Consider the following 17,656-nt stretch of genomic DNA (forward strand, 5'->3'; position numbering starts at 1 on the left):
GTAGAAGTAGATATACTTGCATAAAAAAAAGACTGGTATTAAAATACAAACTCTGATTCGACATATTTACTCAAGTAAAAATGAAAAAGTACAGGCTCTGAAATGTACTTTTTGTTTCTGTCTTGTTACATCTTGTTACATCTCAATTTAAATCATGCTGAAATTACTACAACTGCATTTGTTAGATCTGATTAATTTTGTGAGACCGCACAAGCCTGCCCCTCCCTCTTCGACTCGACTTATCAGAGCCACAACAGGTAACATGCACAACTGAGCGCCCTGAGGAGCCATATGATCCACGTCTGACAGCCAGGTAAAGATGGTGTTTGCTCTGAGCATCAGCATTGTTTGCCACTAATGTGAAATTTAGCCACTATTAAAACATCTCAATACGTGGAGAGGAGAAGAAAAAGGAGGCGCGGAGAGCGAAGGAAAGGGGAGCAGAATAAAATGAGGTGAGGAGAAGCCTGAACTGATACAACTGAACATAGACCTGCTTTTTAGTTTGGATGGTAGATTGTTTGATATATTATTTTATTTATTCAGACAATTCTTTTCAATTTTCTGTAGATATTTGTGGATTTTGATTTTTTTTTATGTTATAGACCACTAGAGCATTCAGTGTGACACTGTTGTCTTAGCTATCGCCTGCTCTTCATCACAGTAAGCAAGTAAGTTGCTCAGTGTCAGATTTGAATAAAAATATTAAAACCATGAAGACGAGCGTATGGTTCAGCAACACAGTAGACAGCAGTGCAGACTGTAACAGATAACTCCCATAGGTTGATGTTTTGAAAAATAAAGTGGGTGAGTGGTTACCAAAGGTGTGTAATGACAGGGCTTGTATTTCTTGTCTGTGTTTAAAATCTCCACCCTTCCTCCATGTGTGTCTTTGCTTTAGGAGAACAGAAATTATAATGTTGGCATGGATTCAGTCAGCAAGTTGTGCCACAAGCTACAACATGAGCCCCATTTTTTTTATGCATTTAGTTGTTCACATTTTGGTAAAATGGCATCATTAAAAGTTAGCAATTAAGTATCTGTTTGCAAAATGTAAGTAACCTACCTTTATGTTTAAGGACCCTGCACATGCTGCAAACGTTATACCCCCTTGTTAAAACCAAAGCAATCACCATAATTTCTACCCTACATATACAGAAATTAATTTGTTGTAATTCTCCTTGCCCTTAAAATTTCTTTCAGTTCTAGTCAGTTTAAACTTTACTACTCAAAGGCGGCACACTGTATATGTTCATTTTGTTGAGGTGTGTTTGGCTCACATAAGGCGCGCCCTGGGCACGGCGCATTGGACTTAAAGGATCATTAATTTATTTACTGATGGATGCTGTTTGCTAAATTGACTGTGAATAAGTTTGTCAAAATGCAAATACAAGGGATAGAGACGGTAACCTACCACTTGATATGGTGTCCTTCCTTGTTCCTTCCTTCAGAGACAACAGGCAGGAATAATAATCATTATTGGCACATCAACATCATTCTGGAAATGATTCCTATTACTGTTACAGTGCCATTGATATTTATAACTTCAGCTCCTGAGTGTATCCCTTTCAGAAGCTTTGCAGTCCGGCCTTGAACTGCAGCTTGTGGTAAAATGAATCCTAAAGATAAATCAAACACTGAATGTCCTCTGTAGTAATCTATCCATTTTTACACCTTGAAAATAGTTGCTTGTTGTTGTAGTTGTTTGTAGTATGGGCTGTGTGTATTTTTCTGTTCATTTCTATCAAGTCAGGAGGATTGATTATGTTCAAAACACTGAACAGAATCCAAAAGAGAATTTTTGGTGCCCCAGTGGGGGGCATTCATTCAGCTTCACCTGCCTTTGTTGACTGAGTTGCACCCTTGCCTTAGAAAGCAGAGACATTGTATGAAATATGAGAGTAATTTTATCTTATATTTATGTCTCCCTGCAGGAATAATTCAAACACCGTCTCTATATCAAATTACCAATCAATCACTGCCGCTTATTTATTTACTTTACTTTACCCTGACTCCTGCAAGCCTCACAGTGGGTTTGATGATGATTGCATGTCCTGCCTGAACCACACACATCACATCTGCTGGGACAGAAAATGTGACCCGTGATTTCATATTTTGGGGGATTTTGTGAATTTTCATCTACTAACATGCATTCTCATGTTCCTTGTCAGTTATCACAGAGCACAGAGGAAACTTGAGGGTTGGTTGTTTTCTTTATATCTCTAAGTAATATGTTGCAAGATCACGCCTGTAGACTGAGTTATATCCCCCTTCTCTAATCTTTTTACTGTGTCGTATATTTTCTTTCAAACTGATCTCGTCAGCAGCTGTGTTTTAGGGCTAAAACTAGCTGGCTGCTTGCTATTTCTTTTTAGATGAATAAATGAAAGTCCTGCCAACTTTTCTATTGGAATTAGACAACAAATATTTGCACATTTCAGCAAACCATTTGGTCTATGGTAATCACTCTGTCCTGGAGGTATTTAGGACAACTGTGTTCATGGGCCGTTAGGTTCTTCTATTTGCTTTTTCTCCCCTCAGTCTTTTGGCAAATTAAGTCCAGGACTGCATTTGTAGTGAAATATGGAGCTCTAACATAAAAGAAAAGACATAGCATTTATTATTCCTAATAATAATATGTAATACAGTTAAAATCATCTTGTCTGTCTTTTTCATCATCACTATGTTTTTTGACCATCATACATTCAACATTTTCTTATACAATTTCTTTCATTTTCTCTCAAATCTTTTCTATTGTGTTTAAACTTAAAAAAAAAACAATATCACAAATGACAGACCTCCCTGAATGACTTCAATTTTGCAACAATTTTGCTGTTTAGAAAAATAAGACTTGCGTGTGCGTAATTCAGGAGGAAAATGTGTGAGTTGCTTTGAGCCAATCAGAAACAAGATATACCATTTGCTCAAAGTGTTGACATTTTGCCTGAAATTGGTGGGACAGGTTACGAAAGTGGTCGAGCTGACACAGACAAGATGACAGACGTAAAGACAGTCGGGCTCGTCTTCACCTGTTTTTCACTGCTTCACGGTAAGGATAAAAGACTTTTCACAACCTTGTAAAAAAGCAAAATAAAAAAGGAAGATGATCTGTTAAAAACTGATTAATTTTCAGAAGGAAAAAATCTACCAAATAAACCTGAATGAATGATTGTATTTATTTTCACTTTATATTCATATAACAGTAAAGAAAAAAGTAATTGAGAAATTCATTCAAAAATGTATTTGTTATTTGCCTTGGATTTGAAATACACTGTATATGACTGGAGTTTTACAAAACAAAACTGCCATGAGATGTTTATAAAAGTTAAAGTTATGTTAAAAGATTTTAAGTAAAACCTTAAAACAAGATTTTAGCAAAAAGACTAAAAACCTGTGGGTGTTTTTTAATATAACAGAATTAAAGAAAAAAACCAACAATAAATATCTAGGAATATATAGGAATATATAATGTAAATAGTTCTGTCTTTGAGCAAATACAAAGACTCATAAATTTATTTGTCTTGCAAATTTACATTTCTTCTTTCACAGGCTTTGTCGCAGCATTGAACTGCGCCAGTCCAAGTCCCAAATCCTTGTTTGATGCACTAGAGAAGGAATTATTTCCTAAAAAACTACTGCCGCCTGTAAAAGACTTTTCAAATCCAGTGAACATAACCATTGATATGACTGTGGTGGGAATTATAGGAGTGGTGAGTCAAGTAACCATGCTAATGTATCCATACTGCACATAAACATGAACATCTGTAACTTTATCAACTAAGTATAGTGTAGAGTAAATCTCATTCATCATTAATAATCAGCAATATATCTCATCCACAGAATGAAAAAGACCAATCCTTGACAATATTCATATGGCAAGTACTGGTAAGTTTTCAGAGCACTGATGAAGCACTAACTGATGTAGAAATGTGTCTAAAATCTACTGTCTGTGTCTCTGAGTCCCAATCCCATTGGACATACATAAGACATACAATTTTAAAAATGGGTCATAAATATAGTTTAATTTTTTTAGGCACAGTATCTAAGAAAGGAATCTGAATAGTCCGGAGGAGGGAGGCACCATCTTTAAACCATGAGTGTGAAGAGAACTCTATTTAAGCTGGGGCTGGCACAGCGGTGCGTTCTTTAATGGCTGAAATTTGTGGTCTGCTTCAGACTGGTCAGGGTACCAAGGAAACTAAAAAAACTATAAAACAATGTTCTAATGCTCTTCGTGGTGCCAGACTTTGGTATCAGATCTATTGAACACTATGGGAGACATATGGAGAAGCCCAACCTAAACCCAATATATTTGTGTCATATGACCTTTGATGAAGAAATGAAATGAAAGAACATACTTCAGATAATAGCATACTGACTGTGTGCATTGATTCATTTTCTGTTGGTATGAAATAGTATCCAAAAAGGCATACTTTACATGGTCTTTCATGGTGAGTCAAACTAAATTGCTCATCCTGGCAAATTTTTGAAGCAGTTGCAAGTGAAGTTTCCCTTAAAAAGGACAACCAGCGAGTTAGAGCTGCTCTGAAGAGCGGCACCGAAGGTGGCAGGACCCCTCCGGAGGTGATGAGCCTCGAATGGAGAACTGGGGGACTGGTGGCTGGAGTGCTGGCAACAGACCAGATGGTGACAGAGAGTCCTGGTGGAGCCAAGGAATCAGTGACCACTGGAGCTGAGGAGGAAGAGGTGATGACTGCAGCAGCTCAGGAACTGGGAACTGCCGCAGCTCAGAATGGTATCAACACAGGAAATGAAGAGACGGAGGCTGGGGTACTGGGCAGTGAAACCACCATTGCGCTGGGGGGCAGGGAGGCCAAGACACTGGGCAGCTGAGGCTCTGCAGAGCTGAGCAGCTGAGAGGCACAGCGTTGCCAAGATCCACAATTCCTTCTGGTGCTTCATGCAGGGATCTGGCCAACTTGAGAACAGGAACTGGCTGTAGGTTAAGTCTGGTGACAAGCTGACTCAGGACAAGCAGGTAGAAAACTAGCTGGCTCAGGACAGGAACGCCGCGGACTCACAAAACTGAGTGTAATCTACCTAGCAGGCTGGATGCTAGCAGGCCAAGTTGTGTGCTGGAGGCTTGTGTGTGAGAAATAAACATTTTAATGGTTTTTATTCAGAAAAGCTCCAGCTCCCCCATTTACATGTATTAGTTCAAAGGTCAAGTTGACAAACATGGGACTAATTGAGACCAAACCACTGGAACGGTCATAACAGGTACAAGGTAATCAAAAATATGATTGGCATTTTCTAAACTGTACATCATATTGGTATTGTTCTAGGAGTGGGACATACACGGACTGAGCTGGGATAAGAAGGAATGTGGAACTGCAAGAGTCTCTGTCCCGCGGGAAAATCTTTGGGTCCCAGACGTCCACATCTCAGAGTTGTAAGTTAAAAGGATGCCCAGTAGTCTGTGCACTTGTTCAGCCTTCCTTAGAAAATGAGAAATCACATGATCAATAGATCGTGCCTTCTTCTGGCAGCAGATTTAGTAGCTATTATGTTGCCATGCCACATATTGGTTTATTAAGCTTCTTTTGATGAAATTAACACCACTACAAAAACATTGAAAACAGTAAAGATTTTAAACTGTGCCTAATTTAAAATATTAGTTGCTTTGATTAATTATTTGCTACAGTACATGAACCCTATTCTTTAAAAGTATATATGTACAGCTCAGTTTTTTAATTTCAATTCTATTCTATTCTTTTCCAGCATGGACGAGAACAACTCTCCTGAAACTCCCTTTGTCTATTTATACAACACAGGTCGTGTTTTTGATGATAAGCCGATCAGAGTGGTCAGCTCCTGCAAATTATTAATCTACAGTTTCCCCTTCGATTTTCAAAGCTGCTCGCTCACCTTTGGATCATATCTACACTTTGGTAAGCCGGCCCAAAAAACAACCACAACAGAATAAAATCTCATCTCAAAACTTTAAAACCACATTTTAACAAACAAACAACACAAAATATTTGACAGAAAAGTGAAATGAAATTTCAGCAGGATTAAACGAATGAATTCAAGTATCTTCAGCCCTGAAATTCCATGAACTTGTCTTTTATGCTGACAACTTAGCTCTACATTTTGCAGAAGACCATAAGCAACACTTCACACAGACTGGGTATCTTATATTGATAAACCTTCCCCCAATTTAATTTCAGCTGATGACATAAGGATGATTCAAGGCACCACAGCTGAAGACATCCTGCAAGAGTCCAAAAAAGTGATACAGACCAGAGGGGAGTGGGAACTTGTTGATGTCCACATCGCTCCATCCACCCTGGAGATAACTGATGGAAGCTACTCTGAGATCAAATACTTGGTGAGCACTTTTAAGTTTTTAAAACTTGTTTTCTGTATTCACATAAAGAACAGAATCACTGTTATATCAGCTGTGTTAGCTTAAAGAATCCCTGTGTAGAATTGCTATGTCAGTTTTAATTATATGATTAATATTTGTTGTCTCCGTAGCCCGGGGATTTTTTTTTTTTTTTATACAACCACTACCATTCTGAAATTTACAAATTATTTATTTGCACAAAAGATAATTGCAAGGCGCTTAATCAAGATCCAAATATTTCAGTGTTAAGGAAGACAAAAGACAACATGGACAAATGTCAGAATTAAAAAGAAGCATCATGGAGCAGAAATCAAGCCTGAATCAATATGATGAGTCATCAGTGATGTTGCTAGGTATGTGTCCTGTGTCTCTGACGTATTAAAATCTGAAAGGACTTAGTAAACTCACTATCAGCACATCCAGAGAATGCACCCATTATTTACCTGATAGTGCTAACATACATGAAGATAACTTTAATTGTAACCATATAACCTTAAACATAAGTTTAACACCACACACAGTTTGTGCCGAGGACCAACTCAAATGACCACCTGGAGATCCAGGAGACTCCCTGCATTGAAAACCTTCCAACATCACTGTAATCAAGTAATTAAAAACCAAAAAAGTCATTTAGGTGATTAAAAACCACATAATAAAAATGTGCTAAATTTAAAGCAATGTAACAACATTTCATGAGATGAAAGCCTTATGTTCTGGGATATTTAAATTAAGTTCTAAAAAGTGAGGAAGTGTATGTTGCTTTGGTAGAAATAAAAATCATCACAGTAGAAACATGTAAACAGAGAACACAGGGGGACCAAGGATAGATCCATGGGGGACACCAAAGATCTGAGGGGCCACAAAAAAAGCACCAGAAACTACAACAGAGAAAGTTTTATAGGGGCTAGTGAAGGATGTCAATATTCATGGAAAACAAGCGTCTCATAAATTAGGAATTAGACCAGTATAGTTAAGTCTGACAAAAACCATGAGGCTTTGTACTTTTGTCTCATCCTAAGATAATTTTGAGACGCAGGCCACTCCTCTATGTGGTGAACCTCATATTGCCCAGCTGCTTCCTCATCACACTGGACCTCTTCAGCTTCCTGCTGCCTCCTCAGAGCGTGGACCGCTCCTCCTTCAAGATGACCCTCATCCTGGGCTACACCGTTTTCCTGCTCATCATGAACGACCTGCTGCCTGTCACCGGAAATGAAACGCCTCTCTTGAGTGGGTGACGCTAATGATATAATTAAATTTTTATTTTTAGCTCTTACAATTGACAATTTCATTTAGCAGACACTTTCATTCAAAGCGATGTGCATCTGAGAGCTGATACTACACAAGCAAGGAAGTACTCAGGAAAGAACAACCATTGTGAAGGTTGTATCGGGCATCTTTCATTGGGAGAGAGTAGTGAACAGGAGGGAGTCTAAACCTGTATGAAGGAGTTTAGGTAGATGCCTTTTTATTTCTCACCCCTACACGTTTTTTGTTTACTACAGATGTTTTCTTCTTGGTCAGCCTTGCTCTGATGGTGGCCAGCCTGTTGGAGACGGTGTTCATCACTAATATCCAGTTCAGCTCCAGCCAGTACAGCGCTGTGCCTCACTGGCTCAGTGTCCTCGTGTTGCAGTATCTAGCTGTTGCCGTTTGTCTCCCTCCAAAAAAGAAGAGCAACCGCGTCACAGTCTCCCTTCACCCACCTACTGGAGGTATAAAAACATTATCATCATTTTATTTTATTTAAATTTTAACTCATTTGAAGTTCTAATGACATTAATAACAAACTTGAGTGTTAATATATGTTTGTAATTTTGGACTGTAGCTAGGCTGTACAGAAAATAAAGCTAAGACAGGTTGGTCTCAGAGGTGGAGACCAGAAATCCAAGCTGAAGTAGCCTGTAGTCCTTCCTTAAAACCAGCAATGTTGCTGTGACATCACTGGATGCAGGAAGATCAACAGATTTTGCAGCAGGAGAACTCAGCCAATATAGAACACAATGAAGAATTTATTGCTTCAACTGTCTACATTTTACCATTAACACTGATTGGACATAAAACAATTTCTCTTTAAAAGTTAGAGAGAGTAGTATGTCCAGATTATATATTATTACATATATATAGACTTGATTTTTTTCTACCCAGGGACGAATACCAGCATCATCTCTTCGAGAGATCTTCAGAGCATCTGTGATGATGACACACCTCCGGAGAAACGTCCTCCAGAGCCGGCCCTGGAGGAACTGAGGAACCTGAGCAGAGATCTCACGTCCATCCGCCTTCAGATAGACAAACACTTCCAGGGGAGCAAAGCCTCGCAGGAATGGCAAATGATCGGGATAGTGGTCGACCGTCTGCTGTTTGGCATTTACATTGTCTTCATCTCGGTCAGCTTTATAACCATCGTTGCTATGTGGGTCTCGAATAGCTCACACAAACATTGACTTGGCTGTTTATGTTTGTTTAAGTTAAGCCCTGTCTCTAAAGCTGAGCCCAGCCTTCCTGTTTTTGTTGTTTCAGTCACTCCCCCAGGCTTGTAACAATAGATTAAGGTTGGAAAGTAGATTGACTGGTATACTGAGAGCTTTGCCTTCAGGCTCAGCAACAGTCCAGTGCAACGACCAGATTACTGCTGACGCCACATGATCCACCTATGGGCTCCTTTGTACTCTCACTTGTAGACAAGACCCTGACCTCTGTGCTTTAACCAGTCAGTATTATCTTCAACACTCGGACGTTAAAGTATTTAACTGTTTTGAAGTTTCAGTACAATTTCTAGGAGTGATTCTCAAACGCTTCATACAGACCCTATATTCCAACATGTCATGCAGTCACTTTAAATTTCGTACAATGACCTTTTTGGCTACAAGGCAGCAAATATGGCATAATGGATGTCATCACTAAGTCACTGGTGTAGAAAACAGCAGAAAAAAGTAAGAAAATAAGCACATGGTTTGACGACACGCTACGCAGCACTGGAGAATGGAACAGATTGTAAATCCCATAGGTGGAGGTGTTGAAAAATAAAATGGGTGAGTGGTTACCAGAGGTGTGGAACAACAAGTCCTACATTGTCCTTAGTGAATTTAGGATCTATCTAATCATACCATAAATTTGTGTGTTTTGCATTTCTATTCATGAGGATTGATGGTCCTCGAAAGAATATAGATATCCTGTCTGTAAACTGGTTTGAAAATCTCCTTTTCTGTGTGAGGTTTGTATAGAATTTGAATAGATAATGGGGTAACTAAATGTACGTATATTATATATCTGAAATTAGGCCAGTTTTGTGTTCATTTGATTGTGTGGATGGACATGGGAGGTAGGGGTACTGAGGGGGCTGCTGCACCCCTTACAACTGGGCATTATGTAAACCATCAACAAATGTAAAACATTTATTTAATAATATTTATTAATATTTTCCTCTGTGTTATATATGTGAAGGTTAGTATATAAGTATTTGTGATGGGAAAGAGGATTTACTTCCATTAGTTTACAATTTTAGGTGCTTTAGAGAACATTTTTCCAGTGTTGCTTCAAACAAATTGAATAAACTTATCATAAAGTTATCATGGCCATTTAAATTAAAGCAAAAATTTTGAATGTTTCCCAGCATGTAGCATGAGGTCATTATAGTGTATGGACTCCTGTATTTCTCGGGTTGTTGGAACACAACTGTCAAAACACACAGTCACAACATTTCAGTGCAAAAAGCTGACTACTACAAGCTAAACCAAATTTCAGTGATTTATCTTGTTTTTTAGGGTTTTTTTTAAGGTTAGGATTTGTTTCATGTCATGGGTTGTGATTACACACGTAGGGGTTGTGGTTAATGTTAATTCTCCAGAGAATTGATGTTAGTCATTTCAGTGTCCTGCTCAGTGGCAAAAACAAGTGTGTATGTGTGCATTTACACTGCTGATAGGAGCTACCTTTACACACAATCAGATCAGTGATTGTGGAGGATATTCATCCAGCATGAGTTTGTCTCTGCAGAGTATCAGCCTCATCTCAGTTTTGCTCTTAATATCAGGTAATGATAACCTTCTTATATCTACTACTTTATTGTTTTTAGTCATGTATGTGTTTTATTTTCCAGACCGAAGCATGTTTAGCTCTGCAAATGAAAACTTCCTCTTTCTCTTCATGTGAATGATGAGCAATACTGTTAAAACTTCAATAATAATTATTGTCTGATCCAGGTTTTAAGTGATCCTTACAGTGTGATTTCATGCCATCTTTTTTGTTTTGCTCAGGCAAATCTAAATTGAATCTTGCCATTGCATATTAGAACATATATATATATATGAAGAAAACTATTGATCTATCATTTAGCTGTCCACGTATTCCTATTTGTGATAAATCTGGTGTGGTTTTTAACTCAAAATAAAGAAATCTTTCAAGTAATTTGAGTCTGTTTGAAGAATATGTTCAAGTAAGGGACGTCTGCTTTCAAACACATTCAGATTTTTATCAGACATAAGTCAGATAAAAAATCTTTTTAGTACTTTTGAAGGCAACAAATAGTTTTGTTCAATTTAACCATTTGTAAGAAAACACATAAATGCAAAGTACAGCATTTTGTTTTATGTGGTTTGGTATAGCTGTATATTTTGAAAAAAAAAACAGATTTCTCTAAAATGATAATGGAAAGTTTAAAAGGTGTAATTAAATTGCAATTAAAGCAACAGTCGTGTCTTTTATAAAGTTTTTTTTTTCTTGTCAGTGTCTGTATGTTACAGTAAACTGACCTGTAAAGACGGTCACAGCGGTCCAACCTATGAGTCCATGCAGGCTGTGTTTGACTTGCAGCCCTTCAGACCAGCGGAGAACCTGAGCAACCCCACCATCGCCAACATCTCCTTCACCCTGTACGCCGTCCTGGGGGTGGTGAGTTTGTCGATTTGTGATTTAAGAAAAATGTTACTGGTATCTGCTCTCTGATCCACATTAAAGAAATTCTGTGAGGGACTGTCAGACTGACAGAGGTTTGTGGTAATCAGTTTGTCAACCTGTGCACACATTCATCACTGCAAATCATATTAGTGATTATTGTATGTTTTGTTATAAAACATTGTATTCATGATTTCACCCTAGAGGCAGCAGTCAGCTTCAAATAAGGTTCATCTTGTTGTTTACTGTATTTCAGAATGAGAAAACACAGATACTCACTACCTTCTTGTGGCTGCGACTGGTAAGTAATAAACACTGTCAATAAATGTAATGCAATCTGATGCAAATTTAATGTGCCTGTGATCACAGCAGGAAAAATAGAAAGATTATAAAATTACAAGGAAACAGACATTTTAATTTTATATAAAAAATTTAAAAGTTATTCTTAATTATTTTAGCGCTTTAATCATGCCTGAAGAGTTGCACCCATCACAGCCGGATGCCAACACCGGTCTGACCCAGGTTGGGGGGGTTGAAGGTGAGCAGATATTTACTGGTAGTTTAACGGTGCATTGTTCCTGGTTTATTTCCTTGCAGTACTGGCACCATGAGTTCCTGGTCTGGGATCCTGATGAGTGTGACGGCGTCAGCAGGATTTCTCTCCCTGTGAAGAAGCTCTGGTCTCCAGACATCATTGTGTATGAGTTGTAAGTTCTCCAGCTCCTTGATAGTGTAGTATGCACAAACTGACTCTGTTTGACCTAAATGGAACAGAGCCTTTGGTATCGTTGCCTGTGTTAACTCTAACATTTCATGTCAAAATAGCTGTGAAAAGTTGATGAGTTAAAGTGATTTACCTTGTGTTTGTTTTCCTATTTAAATACCATCTCTTTTTTCTTTTACTTCATCCTCACTCTTCCACTTCCATCACTCCCAGTGTGGATGACGATGTTTCCCAGGCGTGTCCTTACGTCTACGTGAACCACACAGGTCACATCCGCTGGGACAGGATGTTGCGGCTCGTCTCTGCCTGCAACCTGGAGATCTTCAGTTTTCCTTTTGACGTGCAGAACTGCACATTTACATTTGGCTCCTACATGCACACCAGTAAGAACAGGCTTCTTCATATTTACACAATCATAAACTCATCCAGTCATTGGCTATACTATCCAAACATAACCTAAAGCTGGTGGGTCAGAAAGTGCAACTGCAGTTTGTTGTGCTTTTGGAATCTTTTGCAGGCAGTTAAAAACAAAAAGAAAATAATGAGAAAATAATAATTAGTATAATAGCAGTCTGGTAAGTTTTCCCTTTCTCATGGTGTTTATCTCTTTGACAGTCAGAGATGTGAGGGTCAGTCCAGCTCTGACATTTGAGGAGATGTCTAGAAACTCAAAGCGTTACCTGGAAGCCAGTGGAGAGTGGGAGCTGGTGGACATACTGGGGGAGACCTCCATCCTCCAGTTTGGGATTGATGAGTGGGACATCATCACCTTCTGGGTGAGTGAAACCACTCAATTTACTACTTTTACATCTGCAAGTATAACAGCTGCAAATAAAATGTCTGGCTACCAAACACAGAACAGTGAAAGCTCTCTAATATACACGTTCTGTCTCATTTATTTAATCTGTAGAAAAGCTTAAGTGCACATATTACCATTTTTACATGTTATCTACCATGATTTTCTTTTTCATAAAAGTTATTGATTTGCTTAAACAGTGAAGGTGAGACTCTATAAACTGGCTGTTGGTTTCTAGGTGGTCATAAAGCGGCGGCCGGTGCTCTACGTGGTCAACCTGCTGATCCCCAGCTCCTTCCTCATGCTCATCGACATCCTGTCCTTCTACCTGCCCCCCCACAGCGTCGACCGCGCCTCCTTCAAGATGACCCTCATCCTGGGCTACACCGTCTTTCTGCTCATCATGAACGACCTGCTGCCCAGCACAGCAAACGGCACGCCCATCATAGGTCAGACAGAGTGACATAACCTGAGCACCACAAGCAGTTTCTTTTGGCAGTTTTCAGGGTTTATTACCAAGTAGGTTTTCATGTAAAGGAATTTGCTTTGATATATTGGTGCATAACAATTAACATGGTGCAAGAAAAATAAAGATGAAAGCATGTACAGCAAGTAAAAAGGCATAAATATAAAACTGCCAATTGCGTATGAAAAAATATTAAAAACAATAACAGGCAATGAAAGTCAACGGTTTGGCAGCATATTCCCAATTACATCTCTCCTGGATGATGTCAGTGTGTTTTCAGCTGCCCCCAAGTGGCCAAAAATATTAATGCAGTTTTAAATTTTTCTCTTTGTTTTAATGGTCTTGACAAAATAAACAACTGTCTGAAGTTAAAACAGCTATCTAACAGAGAAATGATAATAGCTAATTGTAATTAAAATGATCAGAATAAAAATCTGACTGACATTACTGAGCGATTTTTTCAAAATGTTGTGATCAATAACTAGATATTCACATATTTTCAGCATAATTTTGTATTCACTTTTCAAGATGATGATGGGGGAAAAAGCTTAATTAGACTGATCATACTGTGTGATACATTTGATACCTCTTTAATTTAGTTAAACCATTGCAATTGTAATTTTAAAAATAAATCAGTTTAAAAAATTAATCTCTGTACAAACCCTCATGTCACACTGTTCCTTGAAATCACCCCAGTGACTAAAGGCACTACCCAAATTTACTCATACATACTTCATTTATTGCACAGCTTATCACTCTATTGTTTCTTCATCTTTAGGGCCACAGAAACAACAGTAAATGTTACATGCTCAAACATATATATATATTTCTAGTATTATTATTAAGGAGGAAATATGTAATGTTGTTTCCAAAACTACTGTAGACCTATTTAATTTCTCTTTTAGAAGGGCCAGATTTGAAACAGTAAATTGTCAAGGGATCGTACGTTTATATTTCCTATGTCTGAAATGTAATGTTAGGAATGTAAATGTGTAAAACAATGCAGCTTTTTATTTTTCAGCCCACTTTATCAGCCTTTATAATTGGAAAAGAAACATTATGTACAAAAGTACAATGCACCTTTGTAATCCTAGATTACAAAGTTTAGAATTAAACAAAATATTGCATTTAACATTTTTTTCTTTCAGTTTGACACTCCTAATTTTCCTCCTGCTTAAACAGACTGAGGTAGAACATTTGAAAATAATATTATTTAAATAAAAATCCAAATTATATATTTTGTCATATTTATAAACACTGTAAATATATACTGAGGCAAACTTAAAATCTAATATGTTTTACATGACCTCATTAATATGCATTCTCTGATCTCTCTAGGTATCTATTTCTCTGTGTGTCTGGCCCTGATGGTCATCAGTCTACTGGAGACGGTCATCATTACCAACGTCCTCCACCACAGCTCCATGAAATATCAGGAGGTTCCCAACTGGGTGAGGGTGGTTGTTCTCAAACACATAGCCAACCTCATCTGCTACAAGTGGCCGGAGGACGTCGAGCCGCCTTCTGTATCACAGAAGGATAAATCTGACAGTTCAAATGGTTTTTCAGGGCCATGCATTAACCAACCTGCCAGCCAGACACCACCTGCCCAGCACCCAGCCAGCAACGGAGGTAATCAAACTCACACTCACGCTTGTAAATGACAAATATTAGCATACCACTTTAGGCAACCTCTTCCTGTTTTTAGTCAAGTTTTATTTGAGTTATCTTAATCAAAGAAAATAAGAAGTATTTTAGTTTAGATTTGAGTCTTTTTTTTAAGTTATCAGATTATATTGAACATTTCAATCAGAATAGTCTTGCCAAAATCAATATTCTTTTGTCACTTCAATCAAACTTATTTCACATAAGATTTTACTTTATTATCTGAGAAAAACAGATGCTGAATGATCCACAACACAGCATGTCTACTGAGCGTTTCTCCATTTAAAAACTGGCATTAATACCAGAAACAAGACTTTCAGAAAGGGTCCAAAAGTGAACGTTTTTTTTTTGTTTTTTTTCACATATATATTCACATTTAGACCGTATTTCACCAGGATTTGCAACAGTGACATTTTTCATCTTCTACAGTGTGTAAATAGCCTATTGTAAATTTTAAGAAACTACATCCAAATTTTTCATTTCATCAGAAAAAAGTGTGTCACACATGGGACTTGAACCCCAGTTATCTTTATGAAAGCTTATATCTATGACATTTTATATCAAACATTAAAAATGCTAAAACGGTCAGCTACCAGTGAAATATGACTTTGGAGAAATGCCTTCACATGAATCAATATGGTCTCTCTTCCACTGTACAACTACACAAAATAGCAAAACGACTGAACAAATCTGTGTTTTGTGAGGCGTTGATGTTGTGACCACATTTTAGCCATCAAATAATAGGACAAAAAGAGGTCTTAGACATTCAGACCAGTTTTCAACCACAGCTCAGTGTTTAAATCCTGGTTGGTGCTCACTGGCAATTTTTAATTTTATAGGATTTCTAACGTTAGCTGTTAAAGACTTAAGTAATATGTTAATTAGCTGCAAGGAAACACCTACAACAATCAAAACCAATTAACTATGTGAACCAGAGGTCACTCAAGCTGTAACATAACTTTCAAAAATAACGGTTCTTGGGACACTGAACAATATGAAACTGCTCATCTTTGTAAATGTAGATATGACTTTGTTTTACTTACATATGCAAAGGTGCAGAACTATCTAGACCTGACCTGCACTTTTAGTCTAATGTTATTTTTTTTAGTGTTTATACTTTTTTTTTTTAATTTGAGGTGTAATATGTTGTTTTGGTGAATATTTTCAAGGAATTTGTCATTATTAAACAGCATTCTAGTTTAGTTCAGTTGTCTTTTCACTGTAAACAGATCATACACTGGCACACACAAAACTAACATTATCTTTGTCAGGTGTATCAGGCTAAACAGCTGGCGGTCACCAGGCGTGGACGGTGATCCCTCTTATCTCTTCTCCTGTCAGGTACAGCTGCACTGCCTGAACTGCAGCAGATCTGTCAATACCTGGGCGACCTTCGTGCCCACCTCACCTCACTGCAGAAGGAGAGCGAGCTGCAGGACCAGTGGTGCCATGTCGGATATGTCCTCGACTTCCTGCTCTTCCGCATCTACCTGCTGCTCATCTCCTGTTACGCCCTCGTCATCATCTCCATGTGGTGCATCTGGATCAGCCAGTCTTAACTGGACAGGAGCCAGATGTGAACCAGGACTGGAATTCAATACACAGACAGATCATACGAGTTAAAAACAATAAACATTAAAAAGTGATTTTTGTAGCTAGAAGGCAAAAAAGAAATCTCTGTCAATATTTACCAGTTATTGTTTCTGTATTGTTTGTTTAAAGTTTGTTTTCTGTGTCTGATTTTGCAAAGGAATACCATGTGCATGAAGCACTGCTAGTTTTGTTGCCTGGAGATGGGACCAACAAGTACATGAAGTATAATGGCTTAGGGACATTACATGTATAATCATCATCATCATCATCATCATCATCATCATCATCATCATCATCATCAACAGAGAAAGTTTACTATTCTCTTCTGTAATTTTCCACTGTTGATAAGCAAATTAAGCCCCTAACACAGTTAGTCCCTGATCTCTTCTCTGCTATTAAATGTAATTAGTTTGCATCTTTGCAAAAATCAAAAAGGTCCGAGTGACATCAAATTTCTTCATGTCAAACTATGGAACAAAACAACTCCTGCCACCACCAAGACATAATTTGTCTGCAGTGTTCACTTTCAGTGCTGTAACTGCTTAAAACTGTGGAGGCCCTTATATACTAATCATACAGTTCCACTTCTGGAGTGGTAGGATTATCTGGTCATGTTCTCATTTCGTTCAAGTGAAATCTTGTAAGCAGGGGTTATAATGTTGCCAGTGGTGATCATAAATCTGAGTGGAGTCCCCCAGGGTTCAATTCTTGGACCTCAGCTCAATGAAAAACAATGCAAATCTTAATTATTGTTTTAATATGATACTATTAAATACATTCTCTGTTATTCCTGTTATCTTGTAATAATTAGAATTAATTTTCATTTAATTTCCATTCCTTTATTGAGTGACTGTTTTGAGCTGAGCCTTCACCTGCAGTGGTTACAACTTGACTGACTTGCTCACACAAATGCAGGCAAGAATAATCTCATTAGGAGTGAGAATGGGAGGAGGAGATGAGGATGAGGAGAAAGAGAAGAAGGAGATGGAGAACGGGCAGCCGTGAAGCTGCACCTCAATCTGTCTCAGGCAGACACTCAGCCAGATTGAGGTGTATCGCAACCAGTCTGATTTATACAAAATAAACTAGCTTCTATTTGCAGATCTATTTATACATGAAACCTGATGGTGCACATGATGGTGCAAC

General features: G+C 38.0%; 2 protein-coding genes across 2 annotated transcripts; both read left to right on the top strand.

Annotated features, from left to right (window-relative positions):
- Positions 1 to 2,985: 2,985 nt before the first annotated feature.
- On the top strand, positions 2,986 to 9,144 carry LOC146324045 (5-hydroxytryptamine receptor 3A-like). The gene is made up of 9 exons (XM_084723272.1): positions 2,986 to 3,049; positions 3,550 to 3,710; positions 3,841 to 3,885; positions 5,307 to 5,413; positions 5,743 to 5,912; positions 6,192 to 6,352; positions 7,390 to 7,600; positions 7,876 to 8,087; positions 8,515 to 9,144. Exons 1-9 carry the CDS (start codon positions 2,995 to 2,997, stop codon positions 8,815 to 8,817), a joined length of 1,425 nt encoding a protein of 474 aa, XP_084579398.1. The 5' UTR covers positions 2,986 to 2,994; the 3' UTR covers positions 8,818 to 9,144.
- An 880-nt stretch (positions 9,145 to 10,024) lies between these two features.
- On the top strand, positions 10,025 to 17,115 carry LOC146324046 (5-hydroxytryptamine receptor 3A). Its single transcript, XM_084723273.1, has 9 exons — positions 10,025 to 10,406; positions 11,100 to 11,263; positions 11,523 to 11,567; positions 11,864 to 11,973; positions 12,204 to 12,373; positions 12,606 to 12,766; positions 13,025 to 13,235; positions 14,591 to 14,884; positions 16,259 to 17,115. The coding sequence occupies exons 1-9, from the start codon at positions 10,274 to 10,276 to the stop codon at positions 16,474 to 16,476; spliced, it is 1,506 nt and encodes a 501-aa protein (XP_084579399.1). The 5' UTR covers positions 10,025 to 10,273; the 3' UTR covers positions 16,477 to 17,115.
- Positions 17,116 to 17,656: the final 541 nt, after the last annotated feature.

Source organism: Lutjanus erythropterus, chromosome 7 (assembly GCF_056507025.1).
Source record: "Lutjanus erythropterus isolate fLutEry1 chromosome 7, fLutEry1.hap2, whole genome shotgun sequence".
NCBI classification, from domain to species: domain Eukaryota; kingdom Metazoa; phylum Chordata; class Actinopteri; order Lutjaniformes; family Lutjanidae; genus Lutjanus; species Lutjanus erythropterus.

Bases quoted from the DNA above. Each gene is read 5' to 3' on its own strand.
- LOC146324046 (XM_084723273.1), top strand. From the start codon at position 10,274: ATGTGTGCATTTACACTGCTGATAGGAGCTACCTTTACACACAATCAG. The intron at 10,407-11,099 runs GTAATGATAACC...TTTTCTTGTCAG, and splicing joins AGTTTTGCTCTTAATATCAG to TGTCTGTATGTTACAGTAAA. The intron at 11,974-12,203 runs GTAAGTTCTCCA...CATCACTCCCAG, and splicing joins GACATCATTGTGTATGAGTT to TGTGGATGACGATGTTTCCC.
- LOC146324045 (XM_084723272.1), top strand. From the start codon at position 2,995: ATGACAGACGTAAAGACAGTCGGGCTCGTCTTCACCTGTTTTTCACTG. The intron at 6,353-7,389 runs GTGAGCACTTTT...TCTCATCCTAAG, and splicing joins ACTCTGAGATCAAATACTTG to ATAATTTTGAGACGCAGGCC. The intron at 8,088-8,514 runs ATAAAAACATTA...ATTTTTTTCTAC, and splicing joins TTCACCCACCTACTGGAGGT to CCAGGGACGAATACCAGCAT.